General features: G+C 40.2%; 1 protein-coding gene across 1 annotated transcript in view; it reads right to left on the bottom strand.

Annotated features, from left to right (window-relative positions):
- edil3a (EGF-like repeats and discoidin I-like domains 3a) overlaps nucleotides 1-23,848 on the bottom strand; it is a 152,032-nt gene that overhangs the window by 51,216 nt on the left and 76,968 nt on the right. Inside the window, 3 exon segments of the mRNA XM_030060238.1 lie at nucleotides 954-1,135; nucleotides 18,558-18,656; nucleotides 18,659-18,670. Of these exon segments, the coding sequence (XP_029916098.1) occupies nucleotides 954-1,135; nucleotides 18,558-18,656; nucleotides 18,659-18,670 (293 nt within the window).

Genomic DNA, 23,848 nt, shown 5'->3' with positions numbered 1-23,848 from the left:
TCTGTCTGTCTGTCTGTTGTCACTTGAAGCTGATGTTTATTTTTAAGGTTAACTTTACAAAGTCTATGAGCTATGAGGAGAGTCGCCTGTCCCACTGCTCTATAGCTGTGGACACATAAATCAGTTTCTTTGCACCATCCTAAGGGACTGGTGTACATGTATGCAGTCAGGGAAACACCCTGAGGTATTTGCACCTGAGCAAAAAGAGTTGGAGAGTTGCTGATTTTAAGTGCATCTCTGTATCTAGAATAGAAAAAAAAAATGATATTGCCACTGTTTTTGTATGATCAATTTTTGACATGGAATAACCCAAAAAAAAGTACTGATACAGTGATTAATTAACACACATTCCAGTTCACTCTAATTCTATTACCAAGGCACATTGACTTGCCAAAGTGATTAAATTACACACAGTATGTTAATGCACTTATGACAGCAAGCACTGAATTGCCTGAATTAACACCACAACTATCTATCAAAACACAGGACATGGCGCAATTGACTAAAGACTAACGGTTCACTACCACAAAAGCGAGATCAGCAGGCATGAGCTGAAAATGGTTGAGCCCCGTTTTGCTCGTTCCTCACACTTGACTACATCTAGCATCTGTTCTAGCCTCAGCTTACACTTTTAATTGCTCCCTAAAATGAATCAGTGGTGAGCCATCAAATCAACTGTGTCCATAATTAACAGTAAGTCTGGCGTTTAGTATGCTAGTGCAACAGAAGCACACACAAAAAATCATTATAATTAATTTATATAAATATAAAAACTATGACTAAAAGGTCCACAGTAGCTAACCAGAGAATGTAAAACAATGAAAACATTTTAAAGCCTCAAGAAACAGTGAAACAAAATGCATCTGTGGTTAACACTGTGCCTGTTTTGACATTAATCCATGTGTGGACCTGGCCTGGCTCTGTGTGTTGCCCGTCCTGTGACAGTGCTTTACCTGGATCCATGGCCATCTGTCATTTTCGGCAGCCGTCCAAGCGTTGACCAGGCCTTTCTTGTTGAGGCGTGCAAAGTACGGGTACCACTTTTGCAAGCCAAACAGAGCTCGGTGGGTGGAGGAGGCTGTTATTTGTTGGTTGGAGATGATACCTCCCTCCATGCCCAGTGGCCCAGAGCATTCTGAGGGAAAGAGGGGATAGAGGGAGAGAGAGACAGATGAAGAGGGAGAGCATGTTCTGATCACAAATGGAGGCCGTGCTTGCATGCGATCCAACAGTAAAAAATACAAAGTATACATTTCATATGGATTTTTGCATGTACTACAAGGACAGCAATCCTTCAATTTCAATGATTTCTTCATCCACAACTCGTTCCACATTGCTCATTATTTATATTATCACTCTATTAGAGTTGGTATACTTGTTTTAGTATTAGTTTTCAGAAATGCAATCCTCGAGCTTGTCTACTTCTGCTGTAGCAGGCGTGGTTTCTGCCTATGAAACTGCACCTTTTCCTTCACTGTCTGACATTCTATCTTTGTTACGATCTCCTATGAAAACCTCTTCTTTGAGGTCACCAAAGACCACTTCACCTCCACTCCTGCCTCTCCCTCTCTCACTGTTGCTTGGAGTGATCACACGAAAATCCTTAATGTTTGGATTAGGCCGAAAGCCTTTTGAGTCGAAACTGTTGATGAGAGGGCTCTTCTCCCTCTTCACGCTATCCTCATCCAAGCGAGTAATAGGCTGCTCCTTCATGTCATCCGTCAGAAATGGAGCCCTCGGGCTCACTCCCCAGGACCTGCGACTACTTCTAGACAGCATCATCTCTGAAGTCAACATGGTTTGTAGCAGGTTTAAATATCCTAAAGGCTGCAAGTGGAGAGGCATGACACCAATCTTTTCTCAGACACATCGACTCTCTCTGTCACATCTACTTTCTCCTTTTGTCTGTAAGCAGCTTGTTTTAATCCTAATTGGCATGTCCAAGCACAATGAGAGCGTTTTAATAGACATACCTGTGGTAAAACAGATTTTGGCAATGTTTTTCAGAGATAAAGGGTTTCTTGTGCTGAAATACAAGTACTTGTATTTGTCTTTGTTCCCCATAAAACAACAAAAAAACAAAAACAAAACACAACAAAAAACCTCACTGGAAAATCAAATAAATAGGAGAAACCACAGAGAAATTTAAAATTGTACTAACAAAGATGGAAATGGGGCTTGTATGTATGATAAGATAAATACAAATATGATAGCTGTTTCAAGCTTATAAGTGTCAGAAAACGGAATAAAAAAAAATAGTATTGGTACTCAAATGAGATTTTTCTAATTGCTCATTTAAACATAGAACATATGGATTGCTGTCAAAGCACACTGCATTTTCTTAGATTCCACCAGCTCATGGCGGATTCAACTGATGGAGGAAGCAATATTGGAGGACCCAGGTGTGCCAAGAAAACACATCCCAAACAGTTCAACTGGAGTTCATTTCTTGTTCTCAACAGCTGCAGCACATTGCCATCAAACGAGAAATCAAATGAGACTGCTGATTTCCCAACTACTTCAACCTGAATAAACTGGATAACAGAGTTGTGTAACTGCAAATGCAGTTACTTCTCTATTTGATTTGTATTCAGACTTTTCAATTAAAATATCATGCAGTATATTTAATATAACACATTATGCAATATCCGTCTATCTGTCTGTCTAGCTGTTTGGGTTTCGGCTTTTGAGTGATGTTTGGGATATTTTGGGGGGTTGTCCATTCACTGTGGGTTGTGGCTGTCGAGGCTGGTGGCCTTAGTGCACAGAAGTCACAGCAACAACATCAACAGTGGAAAACAGTAGGCCTGAGAAACAAAACAACAGTGAAGCTACATTAGTGCTATTAAGGAAGCTAATGCAGCTGGTTCATCAAAACTTGTTCATGAGACAGCTTATCAAGATGAGTGATAAGAGCTAAGACACGAACTTTCCCAACTGAAGCGGGGAGGGCAGGATTAGAAAAACACTTAACCGCCTCAAGGCAAAAGGTTGCATATTACAGCCAAGACCAGAATAAGTTATAGGCCGGGTAAAATGAGTGCAAGAGACAAGATCTAGCATTGAATTGTGGGAAGATTTGACCCAGGCCTGGTGGGCGCATGTGAGCTTTCAAGCTTTCCGATGTCTCCATGGCTACTGACATTGAACGGGTGTGCCTCTCATTAATGCATTAACAAAACTATTGAACTGCTTTATTTACAACATTCCTAAAGGTGCACTATGTAAAACTGCACTGAAGTGAGGACGCTTTAGTAAAGAATTTCAAAAATTACGGAACAAGCACAAAATGTAAAGGTTGAGTGTACATGGCTCTCATCTATGAACCCTACAATGACTGCCCTTGAGACTCAACAGACCAAAACAATGGCCTAAGCACAGCATTTAAGGTTACTAGATAGTATCTACATGGCACGCACTGTTGTCACTGATAAATTATGTGTTTTTTTCATGTTTTCTGACAGTTGAGTCTAGACAGTCCTTATCTCAATCAACTAGCTCATCACTAGTGGCTGAGGAAGTCAGTTCATTTCAGTTCTGAAGTCTCAGCTCCGCTCCAACCTGTCTCATCCCTCCGATTTCTCTCAGCTTCAGTGGCCATAAAAGTCACAACAGCAACCAAATTAGTCAAGTCAAGTGGAAAGGGAAGTATTCCTCACTGGTCAACCTCAACGTCTAGCAGTCCGAGCTATAGCTATTGCTAATAAATTTCAGCTACCTAATACTTTTAGCTACTTGGCTGTTCACAACAAGCTTGCACAGGTACAACTGAGCGCCGTTCATAATCTATGGCAGTGACGAGAATTACTAAAACAATCAGCACAGGCCAGGCATTTGGCTTTGAGAGCTTGAATTCCCAGCAGCCACTGAGGTAACAGTGGAGACACTATCACTGACTACGTTTACATGCACACCATATTCTGGTTCGGCTCAATATTCCGGCTAAGGTAACTGCGCCGCGGCAACTGGAATATTCCGTTTACATGTTACTTATGCTGCGTTCCAGCGGACCTGTGAACCTGTGAATCACGACTTCAAAGTCACGAGTTACGACTTCAAACCGTTCCAGGCATAACCGATAAATACAACCGTCTTCAGTTGGTCTCCATTCGAACAAGGAAGTCGGAGTCCGTTGAGCACAATCGAGTTCACAGGCGTGAATTCACAGGTTTGGCTATAGCCCCGCCCACTTTTAACCGGTAAATTACCAGTTACGGGTGGCCTGGAACGCAGCATTAGCATGCCCCCGTGTTTCGGCGTATTCCACTCTCTGACGTAATGCGACACTCAGCCGCGGGGGGCAGCAGTACGCGTATAGGCGTCTGGTCTGCCGGAAAAACAGACGAAGAAGTCTTCTTCCTCATCTTCTTCTTCTTCTTCTGTCGCTATTTCTATGTTTTCTCCCATCGATATACTGCGTGATATTTAAGTCTTTCATTAGCTGAAGGTGGACTGCAGTCTCCTGGCTCTTGCTGCTGTTCGCCCTGCCGTTTTCCCCGCTTGCAGGTAACCATAGCAACAAAGACGCCACAGAATTCCTTGTGATTCGAGCATGCGCAGTCGTGACTGAATATTCCGGTTCGGGGAGTTTTCCGACTAAGGTGTTTACATGCCCCAATATTCCGGTTGGAACAGGAATATTCCAGGGGGCTTATTCGGAATTCTCTCCAACCGGAATATGACCTTAATCGGGTTCGGTGCGTGTTTACATGACACGTGCGCAACCGGAATATTGCGAATATTCCGGTTAATACAGGAATAAGGTGTGCATGTAAACGTGCTCACTGATCAACATGAGCGGTATTGCCATTTTTTAAGGCAAAATAAATATTACTGATTATACCTTTAAGAACACCAGCTTGTGAAAGAGTGTTAAATTGCTAGTCCACCAGCTCCACACATAATGAGCAAAGACACTTTATAGCAGGGACCCCAACTACTCACCTCTGCCTCCCTGCCATACCACATTATCTCTCACCCTCAGCGCACCAAACAAGCGTCATTACTGACATCTTCAACTGTACTGAAGATGTCCTGCATTTGCAACACTTGTGGCAGATGCTTAGGCTTTAATTAGTGCTTTTAGTCAAGCACACACTTGACTAAAATGCAAGTAATTAGAGCTAAGTATTTTTCCATTCTAAAATACCTTCACTGATTGAACATAATTTGCATTATATGAGGTGCAGTATAATTGGCGTTTGTGCAGCTACCACTCACGCTGCTATCTTTTTTCACTGAAAAAGGATAAGCTGATGTGTATTGTGGTGGATTTGGGTGGTATCTGTGACAGTGCTATTGCTGAATATGCTGTCTTGTCCTTCTCATATGCCCCTTTGTATATGAAAAGTAAACTGTGCATCCATATATAGGATGTCTAGCTCCTCTGCTTGTTTTCCCCAGCAGCAATTTTCTGTTAGCCTCTAATACAGTTAGTGGGTACTGAAGTTGCATTAAGTGGTCCTTATGTATGTGACTCACTGGCAGTAAATAAAAAGAAAGAACAACGGGCCCTGCAAGCAAATGCAATGCGCTCTCCAATGTTGTTACATTCATTATTTGATATCACAAGTCAATACCACAAGTATAAAGAATTACTTGGATGGATAATGAATTGAGGGATAAACTATGATCCTGAACAAACAAAGGGAAGACATCGATATGCTACTGCAAGCCAATGGGAATGAGCATAAAACGTGAATAATAGGTATACTTTTCCACCAAAAAAATCACTCTTTTTCAATTTTTCCACCAACCTCTTTGATACTCACCTGCCTAGCCATGAATTGCTCACATTGCAATTGCAAGTCTTGCTACACAGAGAGATAAATATGCACATGCAAGGGAGTGCCAGATATTAAGGAACTGCGCAAATCAAGTTGAAAAGGGTGTTATTCTTCTTATAATGGAGGCTTAGCTGTTTACCAGCGATCGTCTTGGCAAAGAGTGCATTGCGTTTCATTTGAGACTTGACGGATAATGTATTTATTGTTTCTCAGACTATGCACTTTATTTTGCATTCTACACTAGATAAACTGGGCTAATGTTAGCAGTATTAATAATACATGTTGTTGTTTACAGCGAGATGGACCTCCTTTCAGTGAAAAAGTGTCCATTCTCTATACTGTCTGAACAAAAGTTGTTCTCAAATGCTACAGAATCACATACTAGAGTATTTTGCTAGTGAATATGGTTTCAGCTTTCATTCAGAACCTGTTATTATTCATAAAGGCACCAGGAGAAACAGCACAATTGGGTAAAAAAAGTATGTTTGGGAGCTTTATGCATGACATGTAATGTCTCCTTTACCCCTGGCCTAACAAATTTCCCTAATTCCACCTTTGTGCTGCTTTCCTATTGTTAGAAAGCAAATGATTAGTGCTGTGTGCTTAGGGGCAACAAGATAGTGTACTGTGTATGTAGACCATCCTTTAACCAGAAGGTCTGTGCTCAAGCCCCCATGACAGCAAGCATTAGGCCTGTTAGTCGTCCTTGACCAAGACATTGAATCCCTACAAGCTCCAGCCGCACTGCTCTGCAGCCGACTCTGCACTCTGACCTCCCTGTGGGCCCAAAATGTTCCTCTGGGGATAAATAGTATAACTAATATACCGCACACACATGCAGACACACAAATGCAAACAAACATAATCATATACTCACTGAGACTTCAGGGGAGAACTGACCATAATAAATAAATCTAAATCTAACCTAAATAAAAGATGTAGGTTTTGGAGCAAAATAAACAAGTGTCTACTTGCTTAAAACTACATTACATATTCTCATCAGTTTTAAGTGTCTTGGCAATAATGTAACAAAATACAAGTACATTTCTTTGCTATAACAATCATGGATACAGACTGCACTTCTAATCTCTAGTAACACCACTCACTGAGACAGCAAAAAGGTCTGGAGCAGGAAGATTTTATAAGAAATTTGTTTACCACTGTGGATCACATTATGACTGCTGAGTGACAAGAATAATAAGTTGAGCACAGAGAACAATAACACACCTAATCTCATTTATTATAGTGCAACTGAAACGCGGTGATGATTGTAAATGAGTTTGATGAAAAGTGTGTGGATATGGAAAAAGCCCTTAGTCATTCCTCATTACAAATAAAGTGTTTTAATAACTGATTGCGCACATTAGGTGAGAGAACCTGATGAGGTTGTAAAAAGCTTGAGTAGTTTGTGAGTGTTTTAAATAGCACAACCCACAAATGCCACAATGCCTATTTTTCCTGTAGCTGACTAGAAAATCTACATATTCCAATATCAAGGATAGCTGGCTAAATCTACAGTACAATTAAATGTGGTAAATAGCCCTCACAGCTGCAAAGTGGACACAGCCCACAGTGACAGAATGCACACTGATTATATGAAAATCTCAAGAGCAAAATAAGGAGTAAAAACATAAATAAAAAAATAAAAACTTGGGGGGAACTTATGTGCACTGAGAACATTACTATTAGTTTGCTAGATGTTTTTATATCTTTGGTAATAGCAACACAGTGAGTGTAAAGGAGAAAAACTGTATCTGAAACTGCAGCCAATGGCATTTATTTCTCAATAAAAGTTGAAAATCATAAAGTTGAACATAAACCTAGAGTGTGTAGCCAAAATCATATTTGTGTGTCACTGGCTTATTTATTGTGCAGCAGCAGTGTACCAATAGATTTGACAGTTTTACAGTTTAGAATGATGGTCTAATATTACAGTTAATGTACTATTATTTGTGCTACAGGCTATTTCATTTCCTTGATATCCAATTACACTAAGATAAGGTGGAAGGGAAATCCCAGATTCTCAGTTCCTGGTGTTCAAGAAAACAATGAGCAGCATAATAAAATACAGGTCATGTGAACACAGACAGAGCTGATCAAAATTACATCAGCTCATGTGATTTCTCCCAAGTGAGGTTACTAAGTCTCCAGTCACAGCTGAACGAGTAACTGTGAGAAAGAGCCTAAGAACCACAAGTGTTGAGAAAGCTGGGGGGATTCTGGAAGTGTCCCCAAAGAGTGAGAACATATCAAGTGAATATTTCAGCCAGAGGCACTGCTCACCCCCCTGCCAATTGTAAGTGTCAGTGAAGCCCAGCCTTCAGGGGAAGCCTGGAGCAATGGCCATCAAAAGGCTGTGACGCCGTCATCATCATTTAAGCAAAACACCTCTTAGTATTTCACAAACACACACTTGTGTACTCACTCACACAGACACACAGACACACACACACACACACACACACACACACATGCACGCGCACTAGCAAACAATGAAGCTGGCAGCAGCGAGAGCAGTGAGACCACTTTCACCACACAAGAAAGCAGAGACACAGAGAAGAATGGAACAATGAAAACAACCCTAGCACGACACATACAGCTGCTAAAACAGTGAGCTTCTAGGCAACAGGGAGCCAGGGAGACAGTGAGTAATGTCTGAGGACGGTCTAGGGGGATAGACTGGAGGCTGGAAGACAGCAGAGAGTGGGCATGTGTGTTTGTGTGTGTGTACTGAAAGAGACGTGTTTATATATTCCACTATGGTAAATCACTCTCCCTTCACTACTCCTTTTTGGTGTGACTCACCCATTCCAGACTGGTGAGAGGTGCGGTGTAGGTGGATATGGTACAGCTGAAGCTGATGGTGAGTCAGAGTGGGAGTTCAGCAAGAGAAGTGTGATCAACTTCATTTAGTTCACTTCACAAGCGTTACGGAAGATAAATGGCTTTGAGGAAGCTGCCTTCCATTTTGAGACAAGGTAACCCCATTCAATCTTAAAACTTTTGAAAATGGAGGCCTTTTTTTTTTTTTTTTTTTTTTTAATCATACTGCTGTTGGCTATAACTTCCAAAAGGAATTCTGTGGTGATATAAAAATCACATGTGACACAGACTGAAAAAAAGTGTACCATTAAGTAATGAATGCGTTTTCAGTGTTTTCTGTTTTTCTACGCTGCCATGAAGGTTATGATTCACCAGTTTGTTTGTCTGTTGTTAGGATATATTAGCATTGCCAGACCAATTCGCAAATGTGAATTAGTCTGGAACCTTCAGTTTTGATTTCCAAGGGGTGTTATCTGCTACAGTCAATGGGCGTTATCAACAGTTGCAGAGTAAAATGCCTCTGAACACAAGCGGATAAACCTACAACTAAATGACAAAATGTGACGTAGCACTGACCATCCATTGAGCCTCAACAACGCTCCTCTATAAATAGGGACGCAATTTGAGAGACCTAGAACCAATCAGAGCAGCTAAACGTGTGATGTATGGCACTGAGCAATCGTTGAGCCTCAATAATGCCAGTCATCGGATCAAACATGCCCCATATTCGATAAACAGTTGTGACAGGCCCAACCAGGGCTAGGCCGGCTGGAAATCTGTCTGAATGGGAGGGGGGCCAGACCAATCTGCTAGAGCAAATAACAAGAGTGCACAGATTCGTCTGGTTCCCAGGCAAAGGATATGTCAAAACACTAAGAATTAACTTCCATTAAATCTGATTCAGAGGTTGCCCAGTTAGCTCACCGTATAAGAGCGCATACCACGTGTTAGGGCTGAGTCCTGATTGCCGCATTCTGGATTCGAATCTGACCACCGGCCCTTTGCTCTATGTCATCCCCTCTCTCTCCCCTCCCCTTCCTGTCCCTCTCTCTACTGTGACTGTCAAATAAAGCAGAAATGCCAAAAAAATAATCTTAACAAAAAAAAAAAAAAAAAAAAAAAATCTGGCTCACAGATACAACTTTGGCCAAGGGAAAACTGATTTAAATTTGGTGATGATCAGGATATGGGATTGGACAATCGGACAAGTGTCTTCTTGTAGTCATAACTATAAAAGTAAGGGAGATAGAGACTTGACTACAATCCTAAGGGGGTCAAAAAATCCATTTAACTTAAATTTTAAATGAATAGGAATGATGTCTTCGATTGTAGCAGCAGGAAAACTGCTCAGTGTTGTGCTCTCCAGGTGCCTTCTAGTGAGAAGACTGATTTTCTCTATACTCACTAACACTCAGAGTTCCCTTTTAATGTCCTCACAGGTTTTTATGCATACTGAAGTAAGTTTATTAATAAAGCCCTTCATGACAAGCCTGTCTCAAAGGACTTTACAGAGAACACAGCTTCCTAGATCTAACTAATCAGCAATCAATCACAAAACAAAATGAAACAGCCGAAATAGAACACAAGAAAACAAGGACACAAAACAGCATGCGGAAAAAACAACAGGCCAACCTAAATTATTGAGTTAAGTCTAACTTGCAATACTAATCTTAGGCCCTGAGTCAAGATAAGGAAAAACAGCCATTAAAACTTTAATAATAACAAGAAAAAATTCCTGAAACCTTAGGTGGTGTAATTCAAAGAGGAATCCCATACCAAGATTGATAAATGTATAATAAGTGCCAGATTAAACAATAAAACCCTCCATGTACAAAACAAATATTTTCTCTGTTCACACCATTTAGTCTGAATAATGTATGTTATATTACCAAGGCCTGCTGAAACGAATGAAATCAAACAAAACATGGTTTGTAATATGGTTTCCTTACCTTTTTGCTTTCAGTTGACTTTCCTCACTCATGACTCCCTGGACATTTCTATTAAGAATCGATCAGTGCTACACTCAGCCTTTACACACAGTCACTCTTAACTTGAACAACATATGCTCACTTTGTATCATGTAGAGTTTGGTTTTTGTTTAGTTCAGTTTTATCTGATATGTTGCCTGGCGCTATTAACTCCTTTTTAATAATGTTAGTTTCATATTGCCTGGCTTGTGTTTTCTGTAGTGCTGCTGGAAAGTGAATTTCCTATCTATTAGCACTGCGTGTGGACTGACCCATGACCTGGGGGCAAACCTTGGATTTGGGCAGTTATGGGTCAACAAAGCAAAATTATGCATAATTGCGGGCAGGCTGCTTGCTGAAAGATTAAAAGAACTATGAAATACCATACAGAGAGATATTATTTGCTAAATTAGTTCATTTCTCATTATGCAATGTTGTCAAGTGGGTTCGTGCAGATGTGGGTTGCTAATGCAGATGGATTTAGATGAACCATCTACCTACCTACCTGTTTATCCATCCATTTATCTGTCTTTACTTTAAGCCATTTTTGTATTTGACAGAAAATAACAAAATATGAAAATCATATGTTCTTGCAATACCAACAATTTTGATCGTATATGTTCATCTACCAAATCTTATTTGATTAACAATGTTTACATGTGATTAGTTCATAAACGTCCAGAGTTTCTTTTGTTTGACTCTGCCCACTCCCCGTTGGTTTTTCCATACTTTTCAAAATAAAGTGGACAGAGGTTTACAGATGCTAAAATTTGAAATCCTACTAGAGTTCTGGACAAGATACACCCACTTGGTTAAGGTTAGGATTATGGTTAGGTCAGGGCTGTTATAGATACACCCACATTGTAAAGGTTGGAGCTATGGCTGTAGGAGGGTTTATGCTAAGCCTGTTTTAGCGAATGGGCAACAGGCCAACAAATCTTCTAACCAATCACAGCATTTGTGGGTGCAGAACTCTGGTGAGATCCATAATCATACTCAAAAGTTGTCTCACAAAGCTGTGAGAGGGAGGAGTGGTGGGGTATTTCAGCTATCATTGAACCTGTTACCGATCCTCCAACCTAAAGTAGGTGCAGAATTCTGTCTTCAAGCTAAAGTTGCCTGCATTAGTAAAACAGCAGATAGGCTGTAATCACTGGCCCCAACTTTGAAATTGGCCATTTACTTAAAATTTTCAATCAATTATGCTTTGCTTTCATTAATTTGTTAGTGAGCACATGGAGTTACACATACCATGCATCATTATTTAACTTTTTTTTTTTTTTTCTACCTGGCCATTACAGCCTGTTTTTAAGACTGGAGTACAATGTCGTCATACAGCAAAATGACAAACAGCCCTCCATCAACGCTGAACAACATTGGAGTAGATGTAGTATCATTACCTCTTGGGCAGCCCTCTTGTAAGTTATTCTATCTGGATGTTGTGGCAAGACACTGTTGCAAAGCTGTGGTCCTTCTCACCTTGCGGCAGTGATGGGCCAGTCTTAACGACCTGTCTGCCAGTCGTCCGTCAGAGCGGCAGAGGCAGCCAGCCCCCAGGCCTTGGCCTGCTGGCCCCTGTGCATACATCAGCCCCGCGACAGCACACATCACTAACACCACCGCTATCGCGATGTGACAGCTGAATCCATCTCCCACAAGCCCTACCTACAGCCTAAACAAATTAAAGCCCCACTGAAATTAATGTCAGCACACCAATACTAATGAGTGCCCAGTGTAACAGGGTCGGGTGGGAGAATAATAAGCACACAAAATAGAAGTTAGCCTTACAGTAGCAATGCCACGTGTGACAAATGATGCTATGTGTACTTTTACACATTTGTTTTTGTGTGTGCATCGACTCTGTGTGTGTAGAGACAGTATGTATCTGGATAAGTGTGTCGTGTGCATTCACAGGTTTAAAAATATGCACTTTGTCCATAGATTATAATACAAAACTTTGAACAACAAAACAAACAAGCAAGCACACTAACATAAAGAGAAAAACAATACATGCATTCATACACACAGTAAAACTATAACTGTATTAATTTCTCTGTCTAGAACAGGGCTGTTTTTACATCTCAGTATCTGACAAATATATCCAGCGCTTTCACACAGTGCAGGTAGTGTAAGAACAAAATATTTTACGTGTGAAAATTCACACGTCCAAAAAAACAAACCCGGCACAGGTGTAAGAAAATTTCTGTGTGCAAACATGTAATTAACGACTAGAAGTGTTTTCCTGATGAAGAAAAGCTGACAACTGTTTTCTCCTATTCACATTTTTTTTTTTGGTTTGAGGTGAGTCTTAGAGTCAGGAAGTAGTGTTTTAATCACTTGTTAGGTTCTCCTGTGGGAGTTTACTTTGGCAAACTCCAAGCAAACTGGCGGTACACACTGTAAAGTTTGACAGTGAAGAAAGTGACGAAATTCTGAACATAGTCATCATAATGGCAAAAACCAGCCTGGAAAAAAAAAAATCAGCCTGGAATTGTCCTTTATTTGATTGTTTAACTCTCATTATGTCAAACAATAATGGAAAGTGTGAACGTCTCCAGATAGCTACAGCAATAACCTTCCCGCATTTGTCTCAGTAGAGGACAAGCCAGAATGTTGCCAAATATCTTACCGTATTTCATATGTCTTTTACTGGGATGCCTTTTGGTAAGTGGGAGATATGATTGCCTCTCGCTTTCCGTGGGATCACAGGAATCAGTGATTGCAGCTGTTGCAATTATTTCAGTAAAGTGAGATAATCATTTGGATTGAACCGACGAGCGATGCCCAAAAGCTTACCGTTTGTGCATAACATTCTCATGCTGATTTCATGTCTGGTACATTCAGTCCATTCAGCAAGTGTATGTGCAGCATCTTAATCTGCAATGACTGATTTGTGTGCAGGACTTGCCCACACAAACAACGTGGGTTGAAGGAACACGACAGAGGAGATGATGAGTCCGTGCATTAAAGTGCATTCCCAGCATTCTACCAGTCCTGCATGTCATATTCAGCAGGGAGCTGACTGTATCCATTTGGATTAGACTGAAACTGAACAAATAATGACTTGTAACTTGAAACAGGAGCATTCAGGATCAATGACCTCAATAGCCTGATATTTTGGTGACACTGGTAACAGTAATTTATTACACTGAGCAAAAAAAAAAAAAAAAAAAAATAGTTTGTCAGTACACTCAAATCTTTGTCTCCACAAATTTAGTCAGGAGAAGTTTTGTTGACAAATTATATTGGATACGGGGATTGAGCATACTTTCAGGTATAAAAGTATAGTATAGTCATTGCCCTAATCCTATTGTATTTAACGTTTTCAAGATTAATTATAGTTTTAAAATATACAAATAAATCAACTGACTAATGCTTATTTTTCACCATTTCTCTCTTTCACTCAGCTCAGGCTACAGTTTAGTTCCTTCATGTTGGCATATCATTTTTTTTTTTTTTTTTTTTTTTTTTATCTTCCAGCATGAAGTTAACCACAGATGAGATCGTTAGCTACTTTTTGTGACTTTTTTGCATGATATGTTTGTCTCTGTCACACTTTCAACTATTTATAAAATTTACAGGGGAAAAATATTTAAAAAGACTGGATATACATTATATGGTGAATTTATCTATATTTTACACACTGTCTTGTCATTCAGCCTGCTTTTTTCTCAGAGTAAAGTGTTTTGACATAGCAATAGACAAATGAATATACCTGGGAAAATGGAAATAAGGGCACATCTATTGTGCATCAATTAGGAAGGAAGTGAAGCTATTCTTTGGTTGCAGTCCTACTTGTTATTCAGGCTGTTAGATGGTGTATTTTTGTATAAAAATCATGTCAGTTCAGCTTTAACTTGGACAATGGAAAACCGGATTATTGACCAAATGGCGATGGGCACTAAAATAAATTTCCATGTAACAGTTAACAGACCGTTGTGCTCAAAATTAGATGAAGGAACAACTTATCCAAACGCCCGACTGCAAGAGAGCTGTCTGCCAGCAAGCCCTGCTGGTCGATTGGAAAACAATGGCAAGGTTGTGACCAACTGGAGCACCTAGACTAGAGTTGCTGGTAAGGAAATCTAATTAATTTATTAAAATGGTTGAACAATTTATGAGCTGGCTCAGGGCTTTGGTTTCCACTGATATAATTAATTTGTCGTTGTTCCTAGAATGAGAATTCCCGACAATGGCATAATAAACAGATGAGGCGCCTTGAGCTGTCTTGTGTCTTGTTAGAAACAAGTCACTTCTGAGAAATGAGAGAGAACAGCACTCTCTCCGGGCTTACATAATAAATAAATAAATAAATAAAGGCATACTGGCAAAAGAGGCTCTGACTCCTCAGCATGTATTGACTTTTTTTTTCCTTCATTTTATTGTGTTTGCTTAAACATGCTGTCCTACAGCATTTTATTACTGGATTTGTGTCTTGTTATTGGGCCTTTTCTCACAGTTGCTCATTCTATTTTTCCAGATTTTCACGTCCTTTTGGAGGAAATCTGTGGTCCTTCACTCATGACTAAACAATCACAATAGCAAACCATGAATTAAAGGCATCTTCCTCCACCTCCTCAATTTTTGTGACATCTGTGGGTGTGCGGTTGTTCATGGTCGTAGTTTTAACTACTGAATTGTCACCACAGGAGGTGAGTTAATTTGTCAGTCAAAGCAATGGATTATATTTACTGAATTTCCCAAAGCCAGTCATTGCATCTTCACTTCAAAAATTGGAATGACACATTTCTATCACCTGCACACCTCTATGACACTTTTAAAGGCTTACAGTGCAGCAACAAAAAATGGCACAGACATGGGGTCAACATTTTTGGAAAGCTCTTGACCTCTACTGTCATGCCTGATGGCAAACCAATAGGGTGCGCCACTAACTAGTGTTAAAACATGGAAAAAGCATGATTTCACTATCTTAAGAAAAAATAAATAAAATCTGACCAAACAGGCGTTCTTCCCACACCCAAAAACTATAGCGAAGATTGAAAAATTAGTGATCACAACATCACATAATAGACATAACATATTAGAACTACAAAACCTATGGTGCAGGACAACTCTGTGTGTTGCAACTCCGCGCAGATTGTAGTTCTAGTACCCCTCTTCTGGGTTAGGGTAAAGGTTTTGAAATTAGGTTTAGAAAACATACATACAGTAGTTTTTCAACAGCAAAAGCATAACCTTAACATGTAGCCTATGTTTATATCATGAATAAAGATGTGTTATGAAAAATAAAAAAATATATATAAATCTTTAGTTCTATTTGACGTGTTCCGCGGTTTTTCCACCCGCTCTGTTTCGCTGACTGAAAGGGTTGTGTTCAATGGCGTAACGTATCAGCATATTATCAACTTTCATGCACTTTATTACACTTTATTGACTTTATTGATGAAAGTCAAATCAGACACATTGCTGATAAACATTAGGATTATGGGTAATGTAGTGCTTCTCCGTGATATGAAATCGCAAATAAAACGTGTTTTCTTAAAATAAAGTTGATATTATATGGGACTTGTGGACTCGGCAGAAGCACATGCCATCGTTACACAACCTCATAGCTCGTGGTAAGTCTGCCTTGGATGGTTACAACGTTATGGCTAATAATCAGACTTTTTCCAGAATATCGATTAAATTTGCACTTCCGGGATCTATGAACCACCACCCACAGCGTGACGTCTTTGAAGCCGAGAATCCGTGTGTCCAGCACGGATCCTCGCTGACTTTCAGTGGACACTGTTTGTGTGGTGACCACACGGAATTAAAACCATAGAAATCTATGATTAAAACAGGTTACGTGCGAGGAGCACGCAATGCGTTATTAAGAGGTCGTGCTCATTTCACGGACTTCTGTGAGATCAGGTTAACCCCACGCCTCCCTCCCCAGATTTCCACGGTGACAGTGAGGAAAATACTTCGGAGCAGAAGCTACATCAGTGATAGTGGTAGCAGCGTCCATAGCAACAGCCATAGCAACGATAGAAACCTGAAAGAATCTTCGTAATAACTAACAAAGTAAACATCATATACATTAACTGAATGAAGATTTTGGAAATAAAATGCACATTTCCCGCTAGAAATGGTATCAAAACGCATTTGAATGCATAAGCTATCTTAAAATATTGCATTTTCCACTTATTTTGTTTTCACAGAAAGACCAGCCTGCAGCACATAGGTCACGTGATCACAGCTTTCTGGCTCACAATTACGTGGGTTATATACGAATTATAGTGCAATTCTTTTCGTAGGAATTTGTACGAATACTGAATGAGAACAGCCTGATGATTACTGAGATAGAAATAGTAATTCCTTTGACTTGATAGGGAATATAATAATATGACGGTGTTCTTGTTTTTGAGTCTGAACCCGACCTGAGCCTAAGATTTTGCTTGTCCTCCATTTCTCGGTTACATTTACCACCTTAAATAGTCAACGTGTTGCCTTCAGCGTCGTCACGTAAACTCCAGCACTACACAGGAAGTTGCCCAGAACAGACAGTTGGTCCCTCATTTTTCACTGAAATAACATTGCTGTGACCGAACCAGACCCAAACTTGAACATAATTTCTAAATATTTGTCCGAACCTGCCCTGACCCGTCGGGTAGAGACAAGACCCGACGGGCCTGGTTGGGTATCTACACTCCAGTGTGGTGAGGTATGGAGTGAAATTTAATGAAAGATGAAAAAAAAGATCATACAATCTAATTCTCTGATGTCATGCTGGAAAAAACGAGAATATGTTTAATACTTTAATGCAATTAATGTACACTTGGTAGAACTGTAGCCCTTAAAAAAAATGTATTAGTGATAATTATTGAATAATTAGTGAATTAGTGAACAATGAGTGTAGGTGTTTGCTGGGAACAAAACAAAACAAAACATAATAAAACAAAGAAAAACATACAAAACAACGACAAAAAATGAATGCTTGATTCATCCTGAGGTGTTACAAGAGAATGTCAAATGTGTAAAAACTCCAGAAGCACATCTTTCATTTTACTGATGTTCTGAACCTCCAAAAGTTGGAGTTGTTGTTTTAACTCAAACTTTTGTATTGTGCGCTCCAATGCTTCATTAATGTGTCACTAAACAATATAACCGAGAGATATTTCAGTGCAGTCTGTGCTATCTAAAAAACCCCTAGCAGCATTAAAGTTTCATTCTCTCAGTTCAGGTACCAAGAGAGCCATTTCTCCCGCACTTCATAAGGGCCATTTCTCCCGCACTTCATAAGGGTGAGCAATAAAAAGATCAGGGTCAGCCAGGGTGCATAAATGCGAGTGGTGGTGGGGGGTCTGCTTTCTACTGAGTTTTGAGTCAAAGTTTGATTAGCTTCACAGGGTAGCGGGGAATTTTGTTGAAGAGGCACATTTCTGCTTCAGTTCAAACTGTGCAGTCATGTTCTGAGCTCTACGGTGGCCCTGAGAGCTCAGTGTACTGCAACGTAAGAAAACACAGGAGGACAGACAAAACACAAGTAAATTAAGAAAATGTCTTGATCAATTCGACAACACGTGCAGCACCAGACAATATAGACAGCACAACTTATAACAGAAATGCACTGCAATGACGGCAAACAATAAAGCACGTGTTTCCAGAGGACACTTTAAAGTGATGAACACGTCTGGAAATGCTTGTTGTTGTCATGGTTTATGACTCATGATGCGACTGAGGTCATTTTTCCCACAGTGGTGTTGGAAAATGAGCTGTGTTTTTGGTTTACTTTAACATTGTGATTGCATGATTCAGATTATTGTAGATATTGGCTGTTAACTGGCCTTTTGTTGGTATACTACGCATTAAATTATGTTTATCCCATGAAATATGGGAATTACCAGCTGATAAACTGAATTAGTCTTTGGCAGGTGTACTGGGAAAAAATCACAAGGGTAGTTGTAAAAGAGAGAGAAAAGACAAACGTAAAATTAAAACAAACAAACAAACAAAAAAAAAACATAGTAGTACTCACTGTATTGGCAGTTCCTCCCCATATACTCTCCTGGGCATTCACAAGAGTAGTTGGCAACCAGATCTGTGCAAATGCCCCCATTCTTGCACGGGTCCCTTCACATTCGTTAACATCTAGAGGAGCCAAGGAAAAAAAAAAAAAAAAAAAAAAGACACATTCATTTGTTTGAAGCAAACATGTGGGCAATTAGAAAGGCCTCATTCTCATTAGCATGCTTTGGTGGTGAGCATTTATTGAATTTGCTCTGTTTGTTACTTGATTCTGTCTACTCATAGAAGCTCTCACCTCTCGGACACCTCTTGGAACTAATAAATCAAGTAGCTCCATGGGAGGCTGTTAATGCAAGAACACATGCTTAAGGTTTGAATGGCTAAGAATAATTAACCCAGCTTGCTGTCTTTGTAGTTTCAAGAATTATCATGCTTTACAATGAGGCTACTCAAACGATGCACAATAACCATACTATCATCTGTTCTGCACAGCAGTGTTCACACAATTCTACAATGCTGAGGAAACTAAAAGTCAGCAGTCTTATTGTGTCAGAAATGATAACAGCTGTGGCTGGATTTCACAAACAATTTTAAGCATTTCACAGGATACTCTTGGTCTTGTAAACACAAGCAGGAAGTTGGGTGTAATCGCATCGGGAGCAGAAGAAGTCCAACAGTTTGATTTTGACATACCAACACGCAGAGAACTGTGTTTCCCACAGCATATAATAATTAACACTGCAATGCTGTATATTCATTGGATCTGTTCACTCAACTATCATACAAACAGAGACATAATACAAAGTATGGGAAGCAGAATTGCTGCACAATAATCGTAACAATTACATGTCAGTTCCTGCCAACAGGAGATTTTTTATGCAGAATTAGCATATGGCACAGCCATCTTTGGTCTATAATTACTCTCCCAAACACCTCTGCTCTGACAGATTCATCCAACCAATTAGAAAAGGTGGAAGACCCCTAACCCCTACCAATCATACTCAAGTGCACTCCATTTCAATATTAGCACAGTTAAAAGGAAGGAGATTAGAGGGATGGATTAGAAGGGGAGCAAGGAAAAAGGTAAGGGGCGAACTTTCAATTTTGAGCAGATTTCTGCTGTTTTTCCAAACTTGCCCATGGCAGCTTTAAGACTCCTAATCCAAAACATACCCTTAGTCTTCAGTGACTCACACGTACACATTTCTAAGTTTTGACTTCATGAATATGTAACTAGGCTTGAGATTTAGCAAGCTTAAGAAAGTGAAACATGATTAAAAGCAAGTCTGTTACGGTGCCTCATCTTGCTGCGATTTTATCTATAATATCTATAATATTCACTTGAGCGCATTTTGTAATATCTAAAAATATGCCTTTATCGGCTAATGACTTACTCTCCAGAGAGATATAGTCATGCTCCTTACACATATTGGCCACTGAGGTACTACATGCAGTGCCTCCTTCCATCTACAACTGAGTGAAATTTTATAAAATAATAATTATTTAAAAAAAAAAAAAAAAAAAAAAAAAAACCAGAGAAAGAGAGAGAGGAGAGGAACAAGAAAGTTTATGATTCACCCAAACACTTCATGGGAAACATGCAGACTGCTATATTTGGGTCAAATTTATTGGATGAAAATGAGCTATGAACCGTTCCAGAGAGATGAGAAAAAAAAAAAAAAAATATATATATATATATATAATACACTATATTACCAAAAGTATTCGCTCACCTGCCTTTACTCATACTATGAACTGAAGTGCCATCCCATTCCTAACCCATAGAGTTCAAATATGATGTCGGCCACCTTTTGCAGCTATTACAGCTTCAACTCTTCTGGGAGACTGTCCACAAGGTTGAGGAGAGGCTGTGTATAGGAATTTTTGACCATTCTTCCAAAGCGCATTGGTGAGGTCACACACTGATATTGGTCGAGAAGGCCTGGCTCTCAGTCTCCGCTCTAATTCATCCCAAAGGTGTTCTATCGGGTTCAGGTCAGGACTCTGTGCGGCCAGGTCAAGTTCATCCACACCAGACTCTGTCATCCATGTCTTTATGGACCTTGCTTTGTGCACTGGTGCACAGTCATGTTGGAAGAGGAAGGGGCCCGCTCCAAACTGTTCCCACAAGGTTGGGAGCATGGAATTGTCCAAAAGGTTTTGGTATCCTGAAGCATTCAAAGTTCCTTTCACTGGAACTAAGGGGCCAAGCCCAGCTCCTGAAAAACAACCCCACACCATAATTCCTCCTCCACCAAATTTCACAGTCGGCACAATGCAGTCTGAAATGTACCGTTCTCCTGGCACCCCCCAACCCAGACTGGTCCATCAGATTGCCAGATGGAAAAGCGTGATTCATCACTCCAGAGAACGCGTCTCCACTGCTCTAGAGGCCAGTGGCGGCGTGCTTTACACCATTGCATCCGACGCTTTGCATTGCACTTGGTGATGTGTGGCTTGGCTGCAGCTGCTCGGCCATGGAAACCCATTCCATGAAGCTCTCTGCGTACTGTACTTGGGCTAATCTGAAGGTCACATGAAGTTTGTAGCTCTGTAGCAATTGACTGTGCAGAAAGTCGGCGACCTCTTTGCACTATGCGCTTCAGCATCCGCTGACCCCTCTCCGTCACTTTACGTGGCCTACCACTTCGTGGCTGAGTTGCTGTTGTTCCCAAACGCTTCCATTTTGTTATAATAGAGCTGACAGTTGACTGTGGAATATTTAGGAGCGAGGAAATTTCACGACTGGATTTGTTGCACAGGTGGCATCCTATGACAGTTCCACGCTGGAATTCACTGAGCTCCTGAGAGCGGCCCATTCTTTCACAAATGTCTTGTTTCACAGTCTGCATGCCTGAGTGCTTGATTTTATACACCTGTGGCCAGGCCAAGTGATTAGGACACCTGATTCTGATCATTTGAATGGGTGAGCGAATACTTTTGGTAATATAGTGTATATGTGTGTGTGTGTGTGTGTGTGTGTGTGTGTGTGTGAAAACCCTGAATGTAAAATACATTTTAATCTGGTCTTCATGTGGAGGCAGTGTGCTTGTGTGTGTGCATGCTTGTATGTATATGCCAAAATGCCTGTGTGTGTATGAGTGTGTTTGTGTGTGTGCGAGAGCACGTGTTTGTGGATGTGTGAGGCATGCATGGATTCTTTTGTATAATCTCCCACATTAAGCATGTCTTCTGAACGTGAGCACGCAGCCAACACATCTGTGAGCTCTTTGCACATAGAACAGATAAAGTATGGCCTTCGCTGTTTCAGATGAATTTGATGATAGGAGCTCCCCGCTGTTGGTTATTCCTCTGCTATGCTGCCAAAGGTGATAATTCAAATGTGTATAAAACATACTGAGAAATATAGATCCTCAGAAATTGATATAACTCAGCTGGTGCATTTTAGCCCATCGCTTGGGAAAGATTGAAGAAAATGGTTTTACTAGCACATCATCATGCAGACTTGTGTATTACAGGGAGCAAAAGAAAGCTGATTTCCACAGTTTGCACTGAAAACCCATGCCTTGAAAGGTGAGATGCTTTAGCACACAGCTAAACAAATGAAGCTGGTCAAATTCAATCTGCAAGGTTCACTTGATTTTAATTACAATTAGGGGATGGCACTGTGATATTTGAATGTATGAAGCAGAAGGATGAGAAGTCAAACAAGTCTTTGCAGTTTTATCAGCTGTATTGCTAAGAGTCCCATAGCTGTGGAGCCCTACAAGCATTGTGTTTTGTAATCTGGTCAGCTCCTTTTCATCACCTTAGTAGACATGCACAGGCCCAGTTTTTGTCAAGTCTGGTTGTCAAATAATAGCATGTAACTCAAGACGTCTCATTAAAGACATGGAGCCTGGCTGGTTTAGGAAATGAGAACTGATGACCATTTACAGGTGACTGCATTACATGATAACCATTACTGATGACTGCAAGGCTATAATGCTATGCAAACTATAGAGTAATTAACTTTTACCATGCCTCTCCTGTGCTGCATCCAGTAAATAACAAAATGATTTAGTCAGATTCAGCTTCAGATACAAAGTTAAGCAGTCTGTTTACCACTGTTCTTTTCTATGCTCTGGCCTTTGGTTTCACTGAGCTCTGAGGAGTTGGTTCAGGGCAATCAGCGGTAATTACACATCAAAAAAAAAAAAAAAAAAAAAGGCCAGCATGACTAAAATCAGTTAGAGTCAGTTCGGACTATAGCGTCCTACTGACAACACATTATTAGCACAGAAATGAACAATCAAGTACTTGTCGGAGGGGAAACATCTTGATCGCGGGAGGTTATTGCAATCAAAGGGGATTAAGTTTTAATTAATTCCAGCTAGAGGGGTCCAACGATCTTGTTAAGAACTATTAACCTGACAAATGCCAACTACACTCTGCATTATTGAGGACAACAATGGCCAATCATCATTAAACAATTTGGCTTTTGAGATTTTGAAAATTGCTGTAATCCACAACAACCACCAGTTGTTATCAAGCATAACAGTAACAATCAGAAAATGATTAATTAAGGGTGGAGTACATCCACCAAAAAAAAAAAATAATAAAAAATTAGAGCTGAATCATTTGTACTGGGCATATTTGCTCTTGACTAATTGCCTGAATAAAAAAACTCAAATGGGACTGGATTGCATAGCCGTAGATAGCATTCAGTCAAACTGAACTAAGGCACATCTTACCAATTTAATGTGAGCTGCTCTATATATCAATACTTACATTGTAAACATGACACAAACTACAATGTAGGTATCAATCTCATAAGAAAGGCTCAAAAGTTTTTGACTATAATATGCAGAAACTGAATGAAAATCCCTCTAGATTAAGATATATGAGAAACAGCCAAGTTGCATACTAATATTAAACAAGCAACAGTGTATTCTGCCCACAGCACCAGGCTGTGCACCACCACAATCCTTGCCACCTGGATAAGTGACGGTGTTGTTCTTCTTTCGCATTTTGTGTTCCTATCCTGCTTTTGTTCAAGGCCACTAGTGGGTTCAAAAACAGAGGTGAGCCAAACAGGCAAGCCATTCAAATAGCCTGTGGCACAACATAGCACGGGTAGAGGAAAACACAGCCAGTCAGTCTTGCAATTTCCTTCTCTTTTATGAGAGGCCATCGGCTCCTGGAAGATCAGCGCTGGCAAAGTGAGACTTAAAAGCGGTGTATTGCCATTAAATCAGGTGGGAGAAAAGGGATTATTTCAGGGAATGCAGTTAATCCACCCGGCAAGAAAAAAGAGAGAAGAGAGATGAGGACACAAGCAGGAAGGAGCAACAGAAACAG

Source organism: Myripristis murdjan, chromosome 9 (genome assembly GCF_902150065.1).
Source record: "Myripristis murdjan chromosome 9, fMyrMur1.1, whole genome shotgun sequence".
Classification (NCBI taxonomy): Eukaryota; Metazoa; Chordata; class Actinopteri; order Holocentriformes; family Holocentridae; genus Myripristis; species Myripristis murdjan.
The sequence above is the reverse complement of the archived record's forward strand: the minus strand, read 5'-3'. Positions and strand labels throughout refer to the sequence as shown.